Below are 20,242 nucleotides of genomic sequence, written 5' to 3' on the forward strand. Positions count from 1 at the left end.
TTTTCAGTGTGAGATGAAGCTGCTTCGCCAAAAGGTGGATTTTTTTCTAACCCTTTTTACAAATCTTTACAAGGGGGGGCAATAATTGTGGAGGGACTGTATATTGTTTATATACGACACTGTATTTGTACTAAATGGTGGTAAGTTAAGCATGTCCTCTACTGTCAACACCCGTGTAAAATAATCATTAAACTCATTTACTATATAAATTATAATTTTCAGTTATAAGGCCCTTATTATCCTGCAGATGAGTGATTTCAGCTTTTAGAGCTCTTTTGGAGTTAAAATATTGGAAGAAACTTTTAATGCCATCCTTAGCCTCCAATGCAATCTTCCTTTCGACATTCCACTTACTATAGCGAGTCTAATGTTATTTTTTAAGTCAACCTCTAGACTTTGATACTCCTGCTTTATTCTGAAATCACTAGCTATGTTCCGCCTTATTATCTCCAGCGTACAGTGTGAAATACCCAGTAATACTCACCTCACTACCCACAGTTTACAGTGTGGAATACCCAGTTAGACTGACCTCAGTATCTCCAGTTTACAGTGTAAGTTCCCCAGTCCAACAGAGAGCAGCTTCACTCCTGAGTCCTGCAGGTCATTGTCACTCAGGTCCAGCTCTCTCAGGGGTGAGGAGTTTGATCTGAGAGCTGAAGCCAGTGTCTCACAGCATTTCTCTGTGAGTTCACACCAGCCCAACCTTAAAAAAATGAAACACTTTTAAATCCACTTTTTACACTGCAGCACTGTATTCAAATGAGGAGAATAGGGACTATGACATAATGGATTTTCAGAAAACAATTAAATTATTAAAAATCATTTTAACAATCATTCCGATTCTGTTTGGTGTCCATTATTTTTTTGTCCATAACACGTTAAAGTCAACACGTTTATCTGTAACAGTGCCGTTAAGTTTGCTAACCAACACAAATGTTTTGCATGGATTATATGGTTGAATGGATATTTCCTGCTTCACTGCTTAATTATTTCTAGCATGGATCGAGGGCTGATAAGATTGTGGGATATAAGGAAGTAGGAGAAGAAAACAGAAGCTGTTTGTGTTTGTTTATTATGTAACTGCTGAAAGGAATCGTGGGTTTTCTTGGTGTCCTGTTACTTTTGTGCAAAATGCATATTCTGTACTCACTGCAGCTTCTCCAGTTTACAGCTGAGATCCTACAGTACAGCAGAGAGCAGCCACCACACAATACTGACCTCAGTATCCCCAGTTTACAGTGTAGAATATCCAGTAATACTGGCCTCAGTATCTCCAGTTTGCGGTGTGGAATACCCCACAATACTGGCCTCAGTATCCCCAGTTTACAGTGTGGAATATCTAGTAGTACTGACCTCAGTATCTCTAGTTTAGAGTGTAGAATACCCAGTAATACTGACCTCAATATCTCCAGTTTACAGTGTAAATCCCCCAGTGCAGCAGAGAGCAGCTTCACTCCTGAATCCTTCAGCTTATTGTCACTCAGGTCCAGCTCTCTCAGGGGGGAAGAGTTTGATCTGAGAGCTGAAGACAGCACTTCACAGTGTTTATCTATGAGATCACAACTGTTCAGCCTGAAACAGAAAACACTTTAAGACACAGACATATACACATCCTACACATTAGTAAAGTACAAAGCATTACAATAAGCATTTGTTTTCAGTATAATTAGCAGCACAGCTTACACTTCAAAATGAATTATAGTCTGCAGAGTGTTCTGTGCGTCCTGACAATCTGCTGCAGTCATATGATCACTAACTGTGAGTCAGTGCATCTTTGCTCAAAACTAGAGGTAAAAACATTAAGTAGAAGCTACAGCCAAAAATCACAGAATATACAGGAATATATAGGAACACAACAGCAAGATGGACGTGAACCTCCCATGACAGTCAGACCAGTGCTTCCAGTGCAGTCCCTAGCCATCTTTCTGCCAGGTGTCCCTACACTCGACACGTATCACTGAAAGGAGGAGATGTGAACATTCCCAGCAGCTAATGCAGCAGCAACTGGCACTTGGATTCCTGATCCCATGAGTAAAATCCTTTTTCTCCCTGTATTGTTATACCTGGGAACATGTCAAATCACCAATTACGTCTGGGTGATATGACGATATTATCGGTAATGAGCGTAATCAGACAAGTATCCCGGTGTCGATATCTGACAGTGACTAACGTCACTAAGATTATCGTCTTTGCTGGGGAAACGCGCTTAGGCTACATACAAAGCAAGATAAAAGAAGGATTCATGATTTGCTTTCAGTTCAGCTTTCTAGCCAAAGATTCTGAAGCAGTTAAAAAGAAACATTGCGCAGAATTTCACAAGCATTGTCCCTTGCAGTAACAATGCGTTCGCCATTCTTGTAAGTTCAGTATTGTCACATCACCAACTTCTATCTCTGAGTCAGCAGCCAGGGAGGACAAGCCCCCCCTGCCCGTAGTCACTGCCCCCACCCCCGCTCCCGAGCCACGCCGGGATGGCGGGCTGACAGAGGAGCCCGGTCCGGACGCAGAAGGGCCCGCTGGCGGCGGCGCGGTGAGTGACTCCGCTCCCGCTGAGACGGCGGGCTGGCAGAGGAGCCCGGCCCGGAGGCGGCAGGGCCCGCTGGCGGCGGCGCGGTGAGTGACTCCGCTCCCGCTGAGACGGCGGGCTGGCAGAGGAGCCCGGCCCGGACGCGGCAGGGCCCGCTGGCGGCGGCGCGGTGAGTGACTCCGCTCCCGCTGAGACGGCGGGCTGGCAGAGGAGCCCGGCCCGGACGCGGCAGGGCCCGCTGGCGGCGGCGCGGTGAGTGACTCCGCTCCCGCTGAGACGGCGGGCTGGCAGAGGAGCCCGGCCCGGACGCGGCAGGGCCCGCTGGCGGCGGCGCGGTGAGTGACTCCGCTCCCGCTGAGACGGCGGGCTGGCAGAGGAGCCCGGCCCGGACGCGGCAGGGCCCGCTGGCGGCGGCGCGGTGAGTGACTCCGCTCCCGCTGAGACGGCGGGCTGGCAGAGGAGCCCCGCCCGGACGCGGCAGGGCCCGCTGGCGGCGGCGCGGTGAGTGACTCCGCTCCCGCTGAGACGGCGGGCTGGCAGAGGAGCCCGGCCCGGACGCGGCAGGGCCCGCTGGCGGCGGCGCGGTGAGTGACTCCGCTCCCGCTGAGATGGCGGGCTGGCAGAGGAGCCCGGCCCGGACGCGGCAGGGCCCGCTGGCGGCAGGGCCCGCTGGCGGCGGCGCGGTGAGTGACTCCGCTCCCGCTGAGACGGCGGGCTGGCAGAGGAGACCGGCCCGGACGCGGCAGGGCCCGCTGGCGGCGGCGCGGTGAGTGACTCCACTCCCGCTGAGACGGCGGGCTGGCAGAGGAGCCCGGCCCGGACGCGGCAGGGCCCACTGGCGGCGGCGCGGTGAGTGACTCCGCTCCCGCTGAGACGGCGGGCTGGCAGAGGAGCCCGGCCCGGACGCGGCAGGGCCCGCTGGCGGCGGCGCGGTGAGTGACTCCGCTCCCGCTGAGACGGCGGGCTGGCAGAGGAGCCCGGCCGGGACGCAGCAGGGCCTGCTGGCGGCAGCGTGGTGAGTGACTCCGCACCTGCTGAGCCCGGCACTGACCCATCTGTAGACACACCGCAGCGGAACATCCCGAGCCTGAGCTGGACCTGCACTTACTAGATTCTGATAAAGATCATGAGGACGTAGAGAGTTTGGCTGATGACTTGGAGGACTCACAGGCCTCCATGGACTCCAGCACCCCTGTAGGTAGGACCAAGGTTTACTCTCTTGAGCAAATCTGTTTCTTTCTGGACAGCACTAAAGGCCAGAGAAAACCTAAGATAGAGTGCTATGTCCCTGATTGGAAACTGTTTTACCTTCATGTACGATGGCGATGAGGAAATTTACTTTGGACGAGCTTGATAAACAGAAGCGGTGCAGATTAAAGAAGCTTCACACCCCCTTGTGGAATTTGAGTGCTGACATTCAGGGACTCCCCATGCCTGTGTTCCCACCTGCCTCTCCCTCCTACTTATGCTGCCATTGCCATATCTGCCGGAGCTTACATACTGCACTCACCTAACTGTTTGCACTGCCTCTAGTCTCCCCTACTTTGGCTAACTGCACATTTTATTTCTCCTACTCCCCCTGGCTGTGCTGCCTGGAGACCCCACATTTTTAAGATATCCTGTCTACCCTGCTGCAGGTCTCCACTACCTGTGACGTCCTTCCGGCCTGCTCACCCTTCTGCCTGTGACATCTTCCCTGTTTACCCTGCTGCCGTACTACTGTTCGCCCCCCCATCTGAAGCAGCTCCAGCACTTGCTGTCATCACCTCCCTGCCCCCCGCTTTGTGACTGACATGTTAAGATTGGGATAATGTGAATTAGGACTTTGCCATCTTGATCATTTGACTTCCTCTGCTGCCCCCTGGAGGATGGGCTCCCCCTTTGAGTCTGGTTAGGGTTAGGGCTTCCTCTGCTGCCCCCTGGAGGATGGGCTCCCCCTTTCAGTCTGGTTAGGGTTAGGGCTTCCTCTGCTGCCCCCTGGAGGATGGGCTCCCCCTTTCAGTCTGGTTAGGGTTAGGGCTTCCCCTGCTGCTCCCTGGAGGATGGGCTCCCCCTTTGAGTCTGGTTAGGGTTAGGGCTTCCTCTGCTGCCCCCTGGAGGATGGGCTCCCCCTTTGAGTCTGGTTAGGGTTAGGGCTTCCTCTGCTGCCCCCTGGAGGATGGGCTCCCCCTTTGAGTCTGGTTAGGGTTAGGGCTTCCTCTGCTGCCCCCTGGAGGATGGACTCCCCCTTTGAGTCTGGTTAGGGTTAGGGCTTCCTCTGCTGCCCCCTGGAGGATGGGCTCCCCCTTTCAGTCTGGTTAGGGTTAGGGCTTCCTCTGCTGCCCCCTGGAGGATGGGCTCCCCCTTTGAGTCTGGTTAGGGTTAGGGCTTCCTCTGCTGCCCCCTTGAGGATGGGCTCCCCCTTTGAGTCTGGTTAGGGTTAGGGCTTCCTCTGCTGCCCCCTGGAGGATGGGCTCCCCCTTTGAGTCTGGTTAGGGTTAGGGCTTCCCCTGCTGCTCCCTGGAGGATTGGCTCCCCCTTTCAGTCTGATAGATAGATAGATAGATAGATAGATAGATAGATAGATAGATAGATAGATAGATAGATAGATAGATAGATAGATAGATAGATAGATAGATAGATAGATAGAAACTTTATTAATCCTTCGGGTAGATTCCTCTGGGAAATTCGGTTTCCAAGAGCACAGCACCGACAGAAGTTACAAAAAAAAAAAAAAAATAAATAAAATAAAATAACAATGTGAGCAAATGTTATATATATACATATATATATACAAAGAAAAATAAAATATACAAAAGGGATAAATAGAATAAATAGGAATAAGAGAATACAAGGGAATTGCACATTCCCAGTATTGAACCAAAAAACCAAAAGTATTGCACATTTCCAGTATTGAACAAAAAACCAAAAGTATTGCACAAGAGTATTGCACAGTGAAGTGAAGAGGCACTACAGCTTAGTTGTCCCCCCCTCCTTTGTCCACCTGTTTCCCCTCCCTCTCCCCTCCAGAGAGGAGTTAAACAGCTTGATGGCGTATGGGACAAAGGAGTTTTTAAGTCTGTTGGTTCTTGTCTTTGGGAGAAGCAACCTGTCACTGAACAGACTCCTCTGGTTGTTTATGGCCGTGTGCAGAGGATGCCCAGCATTGTCCATAATGTCCAGCAATTTTTTTTGTGTCCTTTTCTCTGCCACTATCGCCATAGTGTCCAGCTTCATGCCGACCACAGAGCTAGCCTTCCTGATCAGTTTTTCCAGCCTGGATGAGTCCTTCTTTGCTGTGCTGCTCCCCCAACACACCACAGCATAGAAAAGTACTCCAGCAACCACTGACTGGTAAAACATCCTCAGGAGCTTCCTGCAGATGTTAAAAGACCTCAGTCTCCTGAGGAAGTACAGTCGGCTTTGGGCTTTTTTATACAGGTGCTCTGTGTTGCATGACCAGTCCAGTTTGTTGTCCACCCACAGCCCGAGATACTTGTATTTGTTGACCACCTCCACCTCCTCCCCCTCTATCTGAACCGGCAGTGGACCTTCTCTGGACCTCCCGAAGTCCACAACCAGTTCCTTGGTCTTTGAGGTGTTGAGTTGCAGGTGGTTTGTGTGACTCCATGTAACGAAATTCCTCACCAGACTTCTGTACTCCTCTTCCTGATCCTCCCAGATACACCCCATGATGGCTGTGTCATCTGCAAACTTCTGAATATGGCATAATTCAGAATTATAGCAGAAGTCAGAGGTGTACAGGGTGAAAAGAAGAGGGGACAGCACAGTTCCCTGTGGTGCTCCTGTGCTGCTGACCACAGTGTCAGACATGATGTCCTTCAGCCTGACGTACTGTGGTCTGTCAGTGAGATAGTTGGAGATCCAAGCTATCAAGCAGGGGTCCACCTGCATCCTGTTCAGTTTTTCCTGGAGCATACAGGGCCGGATGGTATTAAAGGCACTAGAGAAGTCAAGAAACAGGATCCTGACCGTGCCTTTCCCCCCGTCCAGGTGTGAGTGGGCTCTATGTAGGAGGTACAGGATGGCATCCTCCACGCCGACATCCGCCTTGTATGCGAACTGTAGTGGGTCCTGGGCATGTTGTACCTGTGGTCGTAGGAGGTTAAGGAAGAGCCGCTCTAGAGTCTTCATAAGATGTGACGTCAGTGCCACCGGTCGGAAGTCATTCAACTCATTGGGCCGGTTCCTTTTGGGGACTGGGACAATGCAGGATGTCTTCCATAGGGCGGGCACTCTCCCCAGTTGCAGACTGAGATTGAAGACTCGTTGTAGCGGCTCCCCAAGTTCAGCAGCACACGCCTTTAGCATCCTAGGACACACCTTGTCTGGGCCTGCTGCCTTTCTGGGGCAAAGCTTCCTCAATTGTTTCCTGACCTGATCCACTGTAACACTGGGAGATGATTGGAAGGGGGGGGGAAGATGTCCTGCTGTTGAGAGAGGGGTTGTAGGAGGAGGGTGTCATAGTGTCAAGAAGGGGGGGTAGTGAGGGAGGTAGGAAAGTGGGGAGAGGGCTCTGTAGTAAAGATGAGGGTGGGGGGGTTGTGGGCTGGTCAAACCTATTGAAGAAGTTGTTAAATTCGTTTGCCTTCTCCACCGTCCCCCCCACTAAGCTGTTCTTGATGTTATAGCCTGTAATGGTTTTCACACCATTCCAGACCTCCCTCATATTGTTCCTCTCCAACTTCTGCTCCACCTTCCTCCTGTAGGTGTCCTTTGCTTCCTTCAGGCAGCATTTCACCTCCCGCTGTGCTGCTTTCATCTCCTCCTTCACTTTGCTCCTGAAAGCCTTCTTCTTCATGTTGAGGACAGCTTTGACTTCCTGTGTTACCCACGGTTTGTTATTAGGATAACACCGTACCGTCTTAGCAGGGGCGACCGTGTCCACACAAAAGTTGAGGTAGTCTGTCAGACAGTGTGTCGCCCCCTCTATGTCCTCACCATGTGGGCTCAGAAGCACATCCCAGTCTGTGGTGTCGTAGCAGTCTCTCAGAGCGTCCTCCTTTTCTGGAGTCCATCTCCCGATGGAGCGTGTTGTGACAGGCTGCCTTTGGACGAGGGGTGTGTATTGTGGCTGTAGGTAAACCAGGTTGTGGTCTGACTTCCCTAACGCGGGGAGGGGGGTGGCTCTGTATGCATCTCTCACATTTGCATACAGTAAGTCAATTGTCCTGTTGCTCCTTGTGGGGCAATCCACAAACTGGTGAAAAGCAGCCAGAGTAGAGTCCAGTGTGGCATGATTAAAGTCTCCAGATATAATAATGAAAGCCTCTGGGTTTTGTGTCTGCAGTCTTGCTGTAACTGTGTGTATTTTCTCGCAGGCAGCTGCTGCGTCGGCCCTCGGAGGGATGTAAACACACACACAGATCACATGACTAAACTCCCGAGGTAAATAATATGGCCGCAAGCTAACGGCTAGCAGCTCCAGGTCCGGACGGCATACCGAAACTTTAACGGAGACATGTCCAGGGTTGCAGTATCTGTTGTTAATGTAGACAATGAGTCCCCCACCTCTGCTTTTTCCGCTGGCCTGCGTGTCCCTATTGGATCTCACGAATGTGAAACCGCATAGGTCTACGTTAGCCTGTGGCGTTAGCTCGGTTAGCCATGTCTCCGTGAAGATAAACAAACTGCACTCACGGTATAGTCGGTGGTTGTTCAAAGCACACAGTTCATCCATTTTGTTATGTAGCGAGTTCACGTTGCCCATTATCACTGTCGGGATTGATGGTTTGAATCGCCTCCGGTGATCCGCTTTCCTCGCTCCAGCCTTGCAGCCTCTGTAGCTCCTCTTTATCTCAGCTGGAATGTTGTGTCGCATGCCGGTCTGTTCCTGTGTTCTTAGCGCCAGCAGCTCCGCTCTCAAATAGATGCAGGAGCTGGTTCCAGAAGTTTTAAAAAGTGCATTATCCATCTTGTATCGCTATATCTAAGAGATAAAAGTTAAGTAACTAGAGAAAGTGAAATAAAGTTTAAAAGCCTAGTCTAAAAAAAGTTAAAGGTTAAGAAAAGGTGCGGTGTTGCAGAGCTACTTGGAAAGGCTGCCGTCACTCCAGCGCCATCTTGAAGAGATGTGCTCCCCCTTTGAGTCTGGTTAGGGTTAGGGCTTCCTCTGCTGCCCCCTGGAGGATGGGCTCTCCCTTTGAGTCTGGTTAGGGTTAGGGCTTCCTCTGCTGCCCCCTGGAGGATGGGCTCCCCCTTTGGGTCTAGTTAGGGTTAGGGCTTCCTCTGCTGCCCCCTGGAGGATGGGCTCCCCCTTTGAGTCTGGTTAGGGTTAGGGCTTCCTCTGCTGCCCCCTGGAGGATGGGCTCCCCCTTTGGGTCTGGTTAGGGTTAGGGCTTCCTCTGCTGCCCCCTGGAGGATGTGCTCCCCCTTTCAGTCTGGTCAGGGTTAGGGCTTCCTCTGCTGCCCCCTGGAGGATGGGCTCCCCCTTTCAGTCTGGTTAGGGTAAGGGCTTCCTCTGCTGCCCCCTGGAGGATGGGCTCCCCCTTTCAGTCTGGTTAGGGTTAGGGCTTCCTCTGCTGCCCCCTGGAGGATGGGCTCCCCCTTTGGGTCTAGTTAGGGTTAGGGCTTCCTCTGCTGCCCCCTGGAGGATGGGCTCCCCCTTTGGGTCTAGTTAGGGTTAGGGCTTCCTCTGCTGCCCCCTGGAGGATGGGCTCCCCCTTTCAGTCTGGTTAGGGTTAGGGCTTCCTCTGCTGCCCCCTGGAGGATGGGCTCCCCCTTTGGGTCTAGTTAGGGTTAGGACTTCCTCTGCTGCTCCCTGGAGGATGGGCTCCCCCTTTGGGTCTGGTTAGGGTTAGGGCTTCCTCTGCTGCCCCCTGGAGGATGGGCTCCCCCTTTGGGTCTAGTTAGGGTTAGGGCTTCCTCTGCTGCCCCCTGGAGGATGGGCTCCCCCTTTCAGTCTGGTCAGGGTTAGGGCTTCCTCTGCTGCCCCCTGGAGGATGGGCTCCCCCTTTCAGTCTGGTTAGGGTAAGGGCTTCCTCTGCTGCCCCCTGGAGGATGGGCTCCCCCTTTCAGTCTGGTTAGGGCTTCCTCTGCTGCCCCCTGGAGGATGGGCTCCCCCTTTGACTATGGTTCCTCCCAAGGATTCTTCTTTCTAGGGTAATTTTCCTTGCCACTGTCCCCTCTGACTTGCTCACTGGGGGCTTTGGGCAGGGATGCTGTAAATTGCTTTGAGATGATGTAATATTGTGGAAACACACTATATAAATAAAACGGAACTGAGGTGAAATTGCATTCAGTGTTTGGTGGTGGGGGGGGACTCAAAATGAGATCTGAACCAGCAACCTTCCGCTCATGGACACAGTGTCTGAACCCAAAGAGTCACGCACCACACCCAGTATTTACAGAAATGCTTCCTACAGCATCCAGAACTGAAACGAATATGAGTGGTTTTCCCACTATTAATGAAAACTGGACCATTCTGTATGATGATGATCTTTGGTTATTTGTTACACAAAGGATGGTCGTGGAAATCTTGTCTTTTTTGTTTTTACTACATCACTACCTTCAGTTAATATAAAGTAGATTAAAAAGGAACCTTGTTAAAAGAGGGGAAATAAATTTTAGATATATATATATATATATATATATATATATATATATATATATATATATATATATATATATATATTAATTTAATATTTTAAACAATGTTTATCTATCTCTGCCGGACTAGATGTGCCATCACATCCTCAGCCAGGTGCAGCTGAGGCCAGCAGAGGGCGCCAGTGAGCAGCCAGAGACAGCAGTCATACGGAAGCTCCCAGCTCTGGGCTCCATCACATGAACACACCTGCTGACAATAACACTCACATACCACTTATACACCCTGTGGATAAAGAACCCTCACTGTTCCTATAGCAGATTAGGATGCTGTGCCTGTGATCAGAAGGCAGACTGGATGGGAATGGAAACGTAGTAACAAACAAAAAGTGACATCACTACCTTCAGTCATTATAAAGGCTGTGGTCAGGATGAACTACTGCTATACAAACAGCTATAGCTGTGATTATCAAAATAAAACCCACTTATTAATCCATGAGGAGAAATATATAATATATATTACACATTTCAAACAATATTCATGTATTACTGCCAGACTAGACATGATTTCCCATCCCCACGTCACTTACAGAGCCGTCCTGGAGTTCTTGACCACAGGCAGCAGCCTACAGTGCTCTTTATCTCGTCTGATGTATTTTTTCAGATCAAACACATCCAGCTCCTCATCTGACATCAGCATCACAAAGGCCAGAGCTGAGTACTGTGCAGGTGAGAGGTCATCTACTGAAATGTTTCCTGAATTCAGGTATCTTTGTACTTCCTCTACTAGAGAATTGTCACCCAGTTCAGTCAGACAGTGGAACAGGTTGATGGTCCTTTCTGGAGATAAATTCTCCTGTATTTTCTCCTTGATGTATTGGGCTGTTTCCTTAATGGTTTGTGAGCAGGTTTCTGTTGGCCCCAGTAGCCTTTGTAACAGAGTCTTACTGGAGTCTGTTGAGAGGCCCAGGAGGAAGCGGAGGTAGAGGTCCAAGTGTCCATTCTTGCTCTCTAATGCCTGATCCACTGCAGTCTTCAGCAGGTCAGCTGATGAGTTTGACAGAAACACATATAAAGCAGCGAGATACTCCTGGATGCTCAGATGCACAAAGCAGTACACCTTCTCCTGGTACAACCCATACTCCTCTTTAAAGACTTCTGTGCACACTCCAGAGTAAACTGAAGTTTCAGTGACATCAATGCCATTCCCTGTCAGATCTTGCTCATAAAATATGAGATTGCCTTTCTCAAGGTTGTCAAAAGCAAGTTTACCAAGTTTTAAAAGGAATTCCTTGCTGTATTCCTTAAGCTTAGTTTCTTGGTTTTTCATATACTTGTCATTTTTTAAACTTGTCTGAAAGATCAGGAAGTGTGTGTACATTTCAGTCAGAGTCCTTGGAATTTCTCCCCTGTCAGTCTCACTAAAAAACCTCTTAAGCACAGTGGCTGAAATCCAGCAGAACACAGGAATGTGGCACATGATGAAGAGGCTCCTTGATGATTTCACATGTGTGATAATCCTGCTGGCCAGGCTCTGATCATTAAATCTCTTCTTGAAATACTCCTCCTTCTGGGCATCACTGAACCCTCGTATCTCTGTCACCTGGTGGACACACTCAGGAGGTATCTGATTGGCTGCTGCTGGCCGGGAGGTTATCCAGAGGAGAGCGGATGGGAGCAGATTCCCCTTAATGAGGTTAGTCAACAGCACATCCAGTGATGTTTTCTTTGTGACATCAAACCAGCTCTCATTGTTCTGAAAATCGAAAGGAAGGCGACACTCGTCCAGACCATCAAAGATGAACAAGATTTTGTACATAAACAGCTCAGTGGATTGAAATGATTTCAGTTCTGGGACAAAGTGGTGAAGCAGTTCAATCAGACTGTATTCACCCTTAATCAAGTTCAGGTCCCGGAAAGGAAGAGCAAATATGAAGTGAACATCCTGGTTTGCTTTTCCTTCTGCCCAGTCGAGAATAAATTTCTGCACAGAGACTGTTTTCCCGATACCTGCCACCCCTTTAGTGAGTACAGTTCTGATTGGTGTCTCATGCCCACATAAGGGTTTAAATATATCATTGCACTTGACTGTAGTATCTTCTGTTCGCCTTTTCTTGGATGCTGTTTCAATCTGTCTCACTTCATGTTCATCATTGACTGCTCCAGTCCCACCTTCAGTTATGTAGAGTTCTGTGTAAATCTCACTGAGAAGTGTTGGCTGTCCTTCCTTAGCTTTCCCTTCAAATACACACTCAAATTGCTTCTTAAGTTTACATTTCATTTCCTGTTGATGTTGCAGCATGAGCTGTCCTGAAAAGAAATGAGAGAAAAATGCACTAATTCTCACCGTGATCCTGACCAATATGAGAGGAAGAATATTTTCCAAAAACACAATTTTTTGCACATACATATCCTGATATTTCCCTGTGACTGTGAATGTGAAACTGAAAGTTTTATCATGCGTATTTTACTGGAACACCGGATACAGGACCGTGAATAAGCCTTTGGCAGCCAAAGGAAATGTTTAAAGCCATTTATCTGGGTAGTAAGTGTATATCTGCTCAGAACCAAAAAAAAACACAAAACCCCTTTTCATTTCCCAAACCTCTCCTCAGGAGCACCAAAGCCAGCCCATGTATTTGTTAAATTTCACCACCAGCTCACTTCATTCATTAATTAAATAAGTTTACAATTCAATGAGATATTGATCAGCCACATGAGGTGTGTTAGTGGTCAAGTAAAAAAATACAGGGATATACTGCACGATTTCTGTAAATTTTAGGTTGATTTTGGGAGAGGTTCTGAAATGGCAAACACACTTTGACATACATATTATAGTAGTTCTACACCAACATAAAGACCATTTAAACATCTTTTTCTTTGACTGCCTAAGACGTTTACACAATATTGTACATGTATATAATATTATAAAGTTCTTACTCTTGTCCAGCAGGTCAGCAAGATCATTATGTTTCATGATCCTCAGGATGTACACTGTGATCTTCAGAGCTACCTCTCTAACACTGGTCTTCTGCATCTGACCATCACTGTCCAGGTCATTGTCCTCCTCCAGCTGAGGCTCAGAGCATTCTGGGTAATTCTGATCTAGGTGCCTCACAAACGTCTTCAGTTCCTCCTTTAGGAACTTCATGGCTTTTTCCTCTAGTGACTAAAATAAACAGTCAGAGTTAATTATTGCTACTTACACCAAACATTTTCAGAGTTTCACTTGTGAATCATAGTTTAAAACATATTTTCTTTAAGATGATGAATTTATTATTATGCAGCTGTATAAAATATAAGCTAATTCACATAACAACCAAGAAAATATATATCCGCAATAAATACAAACCTTCAATATGGATGATAAACCCGATTTATCATGTAGATCTGAACTGCAATCTTCCATTTGGTCTCTGTGAATGAGGCAGAAACATAAAGACTTCATTCAAAAATTCATCTATACAAATGTAACAGAAAGGCTGAAAAGTTCCCCATTAAAATTGCTGTTACTGCAGATAAAGAATAACACTGTGGTATATTACAAAACCAATTCCAAAAAGTTGGACATTGTGCAAATTGTAAATAAAAACAGAATGCAATGATATGGAAATCTCATAAACCTGTATTATATTCATAACAAAGTATAGAAAACATATCAGATGTTTAAACTGAGACATTTTGCTATTTCATGAAAAATATTGGCTCATTTTGAATTTCATGACAGCAACGTATCTCAAAAAAGTTGGGACAGGGGCAATAGGAGGCTGGAAAAGTTAGTGGTACAAAATCCCAATGTTAAGATCGCCGGTGAACGGGGAAGGTGCACGGACAGGCAGGCAGGCAAGGATCAGGCAGGCCGGTAGAATAAGGGGGAAACGGGGTTTAATCACAGGACTAAGGGCAGGAAACATCAGACGCCAACTAACATCAGTGACAGACCAGGAACCAGGGCAACCATGGACTCAAATAGACAGGACTGATTGAAAATAATCGGACACAGGTGGGTACGATCCGGGAAGCACACGTGGATAATCAGGGGGGTGTGGCACACACGAGGATCGTACGAGCCGGGTATGACAGACCCCCCCCCCCCCCCCCCCCCCTCAGAGGAGGCGACGGACGAGACGAGGGAAACGGGACCTGGAAAAGAAGAACAAAACCATTCAAGGGACACCGGAAACATGACCGAGGCACAGAGACAAGAAGTAGGACAAAACCTGATAAAGGACAGGGAAGGCAGACAGACAGACTAGGAAAGGAGACACAGCGGGAACAGGCTGGACAAAAGGACCAGGAGTGAACGGAGGAGGAACAAAGGGACAAGGAAGGGAGACAGGAGAGACAAAGCCGGGAGGAGGAGCAAACAAAGGAGGGAGACAGCCGGGGGAGTAGGGAGAGAAGGAGGGGGAACCAAGGGGAGTCCGAGGGAGCCCCAGCGGGCAACGGGTGGCCGTCAGAGGGGCCGCAGGCGGCCGGGAGGCCGGAACAGGAGGGGACCTCAGAGCAGCAGAGGAGGCAGGGCGAGGCACTGACGGAGGGGCCGAGGAGGGAGGTGGAGGGAGACCCAGGGAAGGGGACGAAGGAGCTGGAGGGGACCTAGGCGAGGGCAAGGAGAGGGGGGGAGCCGCAGCAGGCGGCGACGTCCTCCGACGCGCCGGAGTGGAGGGAACCGCAGGCAACTGAGGAGCTGCAGCAGGGGAGTCCGCAGGCGACCAACGAGGCAATGGAGCAGGGAGCAAGACAGGGCGACGAGGAGGGGGACCCGCAGGCAACAGCCAACCCGGAGGGCGAGGACCCGCAGGCGCCGACCAAGCCCCAGCGCAGGCGAGGGAGGGCGAGCCAGGGGGCAGGGTGGAAGGGACCCCAGCCCTGCGTCTGTGTCCTCTCCCCTTACGGGAAACAGACATAAGGACCCTTGGTGGGGGTCGAGCTCGCCGGGGCGAGGGCAGAGGAGTCACCAGGATCGGGTCTGGGGCAGAAGGGACCGGCATGGGGCAAGGAACGGGAGTCACAAGGGGCACAGTCACTGGCAGAGGGAGCGCTTCTGGCGTGGGCGCAGGAGCTGCAGGAGGAGGGGGCGCCCGCTCGGGAGCTGCAGGCGGAGGGGGCGGCCGCTCGGGAGCTGCAGGCGGTGGGGGCGGCTGCTCGGGCTGCGCAGGCGGAGGGGGCGCCCGCTCGGGAGCTGCAGGCGGTGGGGGCGGCTGCTCGGGCTGCGCAGGCGGAGGGGGCGCCCGCTCGGGAGCTGCAGGCGGTGGGGGCGCCCGCTCAGGAGCTGCAGGCGGTGGGGGCGGCTGCTCGGGCTGCGCAGGCGGCAGCGGAGGCGGTTTCTCGGGCCCCCTCCCCGCTACCCCACCCCTCGATACGGCTCTGCTTTGCTTATCAATGGAGCCGCCTGCTCTGTGAGCGACTGGCCCATGGCCACGCCGGCCTGGGTCTCGTGGGTGAGCAGGGAGCGTCAGACGGGGGGGGGCGCCTATCAGCTTGTTTCCCACATCCCTGCCCCCCAGCTTCTGTACCAGCTGGTCCCCGGGTCCCCACTAGCTGGGGCGATACTGCTGCCTAAATATGACGAAACATTAAACATGTCATCATCCTGCACCTGTTCTCCATCCCAGTGGACATAATGTGCATGATGTCATCAGCGTGCGCCACCCCATCTGGAATGTCCTACTTTATTACAGAATACTAACCGCTTCAGGGATCACCTTTTGTCTGTTAGCCACAGCAGTGAAGGAAGTTGCGCATGCAGTCTCCGCCTGGGTCACATGTGTGTGGAGTTTGCATGTTCTCCCCATGTCATTGTGGGGTTTCCTCCGGGTACTCCGGTTTCCCCCCACAGTCCAAAAACATGCTGAGGCTAATTGGACTTGCTAAATTGCCTGTAGGTGTGCGTGTGAGAGTCAATGGTGTGTGAGTGTGCCCTGCGATGGGGTGGCCCCCCATCCTGGGTTGTTCCCTGCCTCGTGCCCATTGTTTCCGGGATAGGCTCCGGACCCCCCGCCACCCAGTAGGATAAGCGGTTTGGAAAATGGATGGATGGATGGATGGATGGATGGATGGCCAGACCTTTAAGTTTGACTACAAAGCACCTATGACAGACATCAGCCTTCACATGATGTCACAACACCATCCCTCACTGATGTGTCTTACCTGGCTCAAGCTATTCAGAACAGCAAAGCCGTTAAGAGGCTCCCAAAGCCAGAGCCTGCTGTGTTTAACGGGGATCCAATTAATTTTATTGAATGGAAGGCATCCTTTATGTACTCATTCAGAGAACAGGTATCTCTTCAGCAGATAAGCTGTATTACCTCAAAAAATATATCAGTGGTCCTGCTCATAAATGTCTTGAGGGCACGTTCTACCGAAGTGATGATGAGGCATGCAAAGATGCTTGGAATAAGCTTATCAGCCATACGGTCAGCGATATGGTCAGTGATACGGTCAGCGATATATGGTCAGTGATACGGTCAGTGATACGGTCAGCGATATGGTCAGTGATACGGTCAGCGATACGGTCAGTGATACGGTCAGCGATATGGTCAGTGATACGGTCAGTGATACAGTCAGCCATACGGTCAGCGATATGGTCAGTGAAACGGTCAGCGATATGGTCAGTGATACGGTCAGCGATACGGTCAGCGATATGGTCAGTGATACGGTCAGTGAAACGGTCAGCGATACGGTCAGCGATATGGTCAGTGATACGGTCAGCGATATGGTCAGTGATACGGTCAGCGATACGGTCAGCCATACGGTCAGCGATATGGTCAGTGATACGGTCAGCGATACGGTCAGCCATATGGTCAGCGATACGGTCAGCGATACGGTCAGCCATACGGTCAGCCAAATGGTCAGCGATATGATCAGCGATACGGTCAGCCATATGGTCAGCCATACGGTCAGCGATACGGTCAGCCATATGGTCAGCCATACGGTCAGCGATACGGTCAGCCATACGGTCAGCCATATGGTCAGCGATACGATCAGTGATACGGTCAGCCATATGGTCAGCGATACGGTCAGCGATACGGTCAGCGATACGGTCAGCCATATGGTCAGCCATACGGTCAGCGATACGGTCAGCCATACGGTCAGCCATATGGTCAGCGATACGGTCAGCCATACGGTCAGCCATACGGTCAGCCATATGGTCAGCGATACGATCAGTGATACGGTCAGCCATATGGTCAGCGATATGATCAGTGATACGGTCAGCCATATGGTCAGCGATACGGTCAGCCATATGGTCAGCGATACGGTCAGCCGTACGGTCAGCCATACGGTCAGCCATATGGTCAGCGATACGATCAGTGATACGGTCAGCCATATGGTCAGCGATACGGTCAGCCATACGGTCAGCCATACGGTCAGCCATACGGTCAGCCATATGGTCAGCGATACGATCAGTGATACGGTCAGCCATATGGTCAGCGATACGGTCAGCCATATGATCAGTGATACGGTCAGCCATACGGTCAGCGATACGGTCAGCCATACAGTCAGCCATACGGTCAGTGATACGGTCAGCCATACAGTCAGCCATACGGTCAGTGATACGGTCAGTCATACGGTCAGGAATACGGGAAGTGATACGGTCAGTGATATGGTCAGCCATACGGTAAGTGATACGGTCAGCGATACGGTCAGCAATGCGGTCAGCCATATGGTCAGCCATATGGTCAGCCATACGGTCAGCCATACGGTCAGCCATACGGTCAGCGATACGGTCAGCCATACAGTCAGCCATACGGTCAGCCATACGGTCAGCCATACGGTCAGTGATACGGTCAGCCATACGGTCAGCCATACGGTCAGCTATACGGTCAGCGATACGGTCAGCCATAGGGTCAGCCATACGGTCAGCCATACGGTCAGCCATATGGTCAGCGATATGATCAGTGATACGGTCAGCCATATGGTCAGCGATACGGTCAGCGATACGGTCAGCAATGCGGTCAGCCATATGGTCAGCCATATGGTCAGCCATACGGTCAGCCATACGGTCAGCCATACGGTCAGCGATACGGTCAGCCATACAGTCAGCCATACGGTCAGCCATACGGTCAGCCATACGGTCAGTGATACGGTCAGCCATACGGTCAGCCATACGGTCAGCTATACGGTCAGCGATACGGTCAGCCATAGGGTCAGCCATACGGTCAGCCATACGGTCAGCCATAGGGTCAGCCATACGGTCAGCCATACGGTCAGCGATACGGTCAGCCATACGGTCAGCCATACGGTCAGCTATACGGTCAGCGATACGGTCAGCCATACGGTCAGTGATACGGTCAGCCATACGGTCAGCCACACGGTCAGTGATACGGTCAGTGATACAGTCAGCCATACGGTCAGTGATACGGTCAGCCATACGGTCAGCCATACGGTCAGTGATACGGTCAGCCATACGGTCAGCCATACGGTCAGCCATACGGTCAGTGATACGGTCAGCCATACGGTCAGCCATACAGTCAGCTATACGGTCAGCGATACGGTCAGCCATACGGTCAGTGATACGGTCAGCCATACGGTCAGCGATACGGTCAGCCATACGGTCAGCCACACGGTCAGTGATACGGTCAGTGATACAGTCAGCCATACGGTCAGTGATACGGTCAGCCATACGGTCAGCCATACGGTCAGCCACACGGTCAGTGATACGGTCAGTGATACAGTCAGTGATACAGTCAGCCATACGGTCAGTGATACGGTCAGCCATACGGTCAGCCATACGGTCAGTGATACGGTCAGCCATACGGTCAGCCACACGGTCAGTGATACGGTCAGTGATACAGTCAGCCATACGGTCAGTGATACGGTCAGCCATACGGTCAGTGATACGGTCAGCCATACGGTCAGCCACACGGTCAGCCATTCATCATCCAAAGAGCATTTCCGGAGAGGCTCTCAAAATGGCCACAAATACGGTCCAAAGATGCCGAAGAGTTACAGACATTTTCTGATTTTTAAATGCCTGTTTGCAAACTATGTCTCATGCAAAGGGCCTAGACATACTGAGTGACTGTGGGGAAAATCAAACATTAATTCAGAAGCTACCTGACTAGTTAGCATTGCGCTGGAATCGTCGGGTTACGGTAGCCCTCATGGAAGGTGGCGAATTCCCATCTTTCCAAGACTTTGCCAGATTCATATCAATTGAGGCAGAAATTGCATGCAATCCTGTCACCTGCCTACATGCACTTCACTCAGTGGATTCACACCAGGATAAAATAATCACAAGGGAACCTAAAAGAAACAGGGCTAATGTTCTCAGCACTCAAGCCACTGTTGGGAGGGATAAAGAGACATCAACTAACGACAGAGTATGGGCTCCATGCATCTGATGCCAGTGTAACAAGCATCAACTCCACAGATGTCCTGGTCTTATGAAAATGTCTCCTGAGAACAGATGGACATATGTAAAGGACAATAAGCTGAGCTATGCTTGTTTAAAACCAGGTCACTGTGCAAAGGAATGCCGTCGTCGCCATAGCTGTGAGGTATGCAGGAGAAGGCACCCCACTAGTCTTCATGATTACAGCTATGAGAAGAATGGAAGTAGAGACCAACCTGTGCCTGATATAATCAGAGCTACAAGCAATGTAAGGAAACTACAGCTGCTATGTCACTTAATGCCACCAGTCAAGAACAGTCACATAGCACCTCCATGATTGTACCTGTGTGGGTATCCTGTGTCAAAGATCCAGCAAAGGAACAACTTGCATATGCTTTATCAGACACGCACAGTGACATCACTTTCACTGACAAAGAGGTGAGCAATGAATTACAAATGGACACTTACCCAGTGCAGCTGAAACTCACCACCATGTTGGGAGAGAATATGGTGATGAAGAGTGAGAGAGTATCAGGACTCTGTGTAAGGGGTTACAACTCATCGGTGCACATTGCTCTCCCTCCTGCATACACCAAAGACTGCATACCTCTCAATCGTGATCACATTCCAACGCATGAAACAGCTAAACACTGGAGTCACCTTGCTGCAATAATTGATAAGATACCACCCCTCCTCAGCTGTGATGTTTGACTCTTAATTGGGTACAACTGTTCAGGATCGCTGGCGCCTAGACAGGTGATACTAGGTGGAGACAAGGAACCATATGCTGTGCTGACAGACTTAGGATGGAGTGTCGTTGGTTGCCCAACATC

At 50.5% G+C, this 20,242-nt stretch overlaps 1 protein-coding gene across 10 annotated transcripts in view; it reads right to left on the reverse strand.

Annotated features, from left to right (window-relative positions):
• Positions 1 to 501: 501 nt before the first annotated feature.
• The window catches only part of LOC125723387 (protein NLRC3-like), a 39,268-nt gene continuing 19,527 nt past the window's right edge, over positions 502 to 20,242 (reverse strand). For 9 of the 10 annotated variants that reach the window (XM_048999963.1, XM_048999969.1, XM_048999964.1 and 6 more), the window contains 5 exons: positions 13,425 to 13,488; positions 13,013 to 13,241; positions 10,663 to 12,382; positions 1,354 to 1,572; positions 966 to 1,308 (listed from right to left, as the gene is read on the reverse strand). In XM_048999963.1, the coding sequence (XP_048855920.1) occupies positions 993 to 1,308; positions 1,354 to 1,572; positions 10,663 to 12,382; positions 13,013 to 13,241; positions 13,425 to 13,488 (2,548 nt within the window). In that variant the 3' untranslated portion in view covers positions 966 to 992. Of the gene's footprint in view, positions 704 to 965; positions 1,309 to 1,353; positions 1,573 to 10,662; positions 12,383 to 13,012; positions 13,242 to 13,424; positions 13,489 to 20,242 lie in introns of those variants that run through there. The other variant, XM_048999967.1, reaches the window with a different exon arrangement.

This window comes from Brienomyrus brachyistius, unplaced genomic scaffold (assembly GCF_023856365.1).
Source record: "Brienomyrus brachyistius isolate T26 unplaced genomic scaffold, BBRACH_0.4 scaffold48, whole genome shotgun sequence".
Classification (NCBI taxonomy): domain Eukaryota; kingdom Metazoa; phylum Chordata; class Actinopteri; order Osteoglossiformes; family Mormyridae; genus Brienomyrus; species Brienomyrus brachyistius.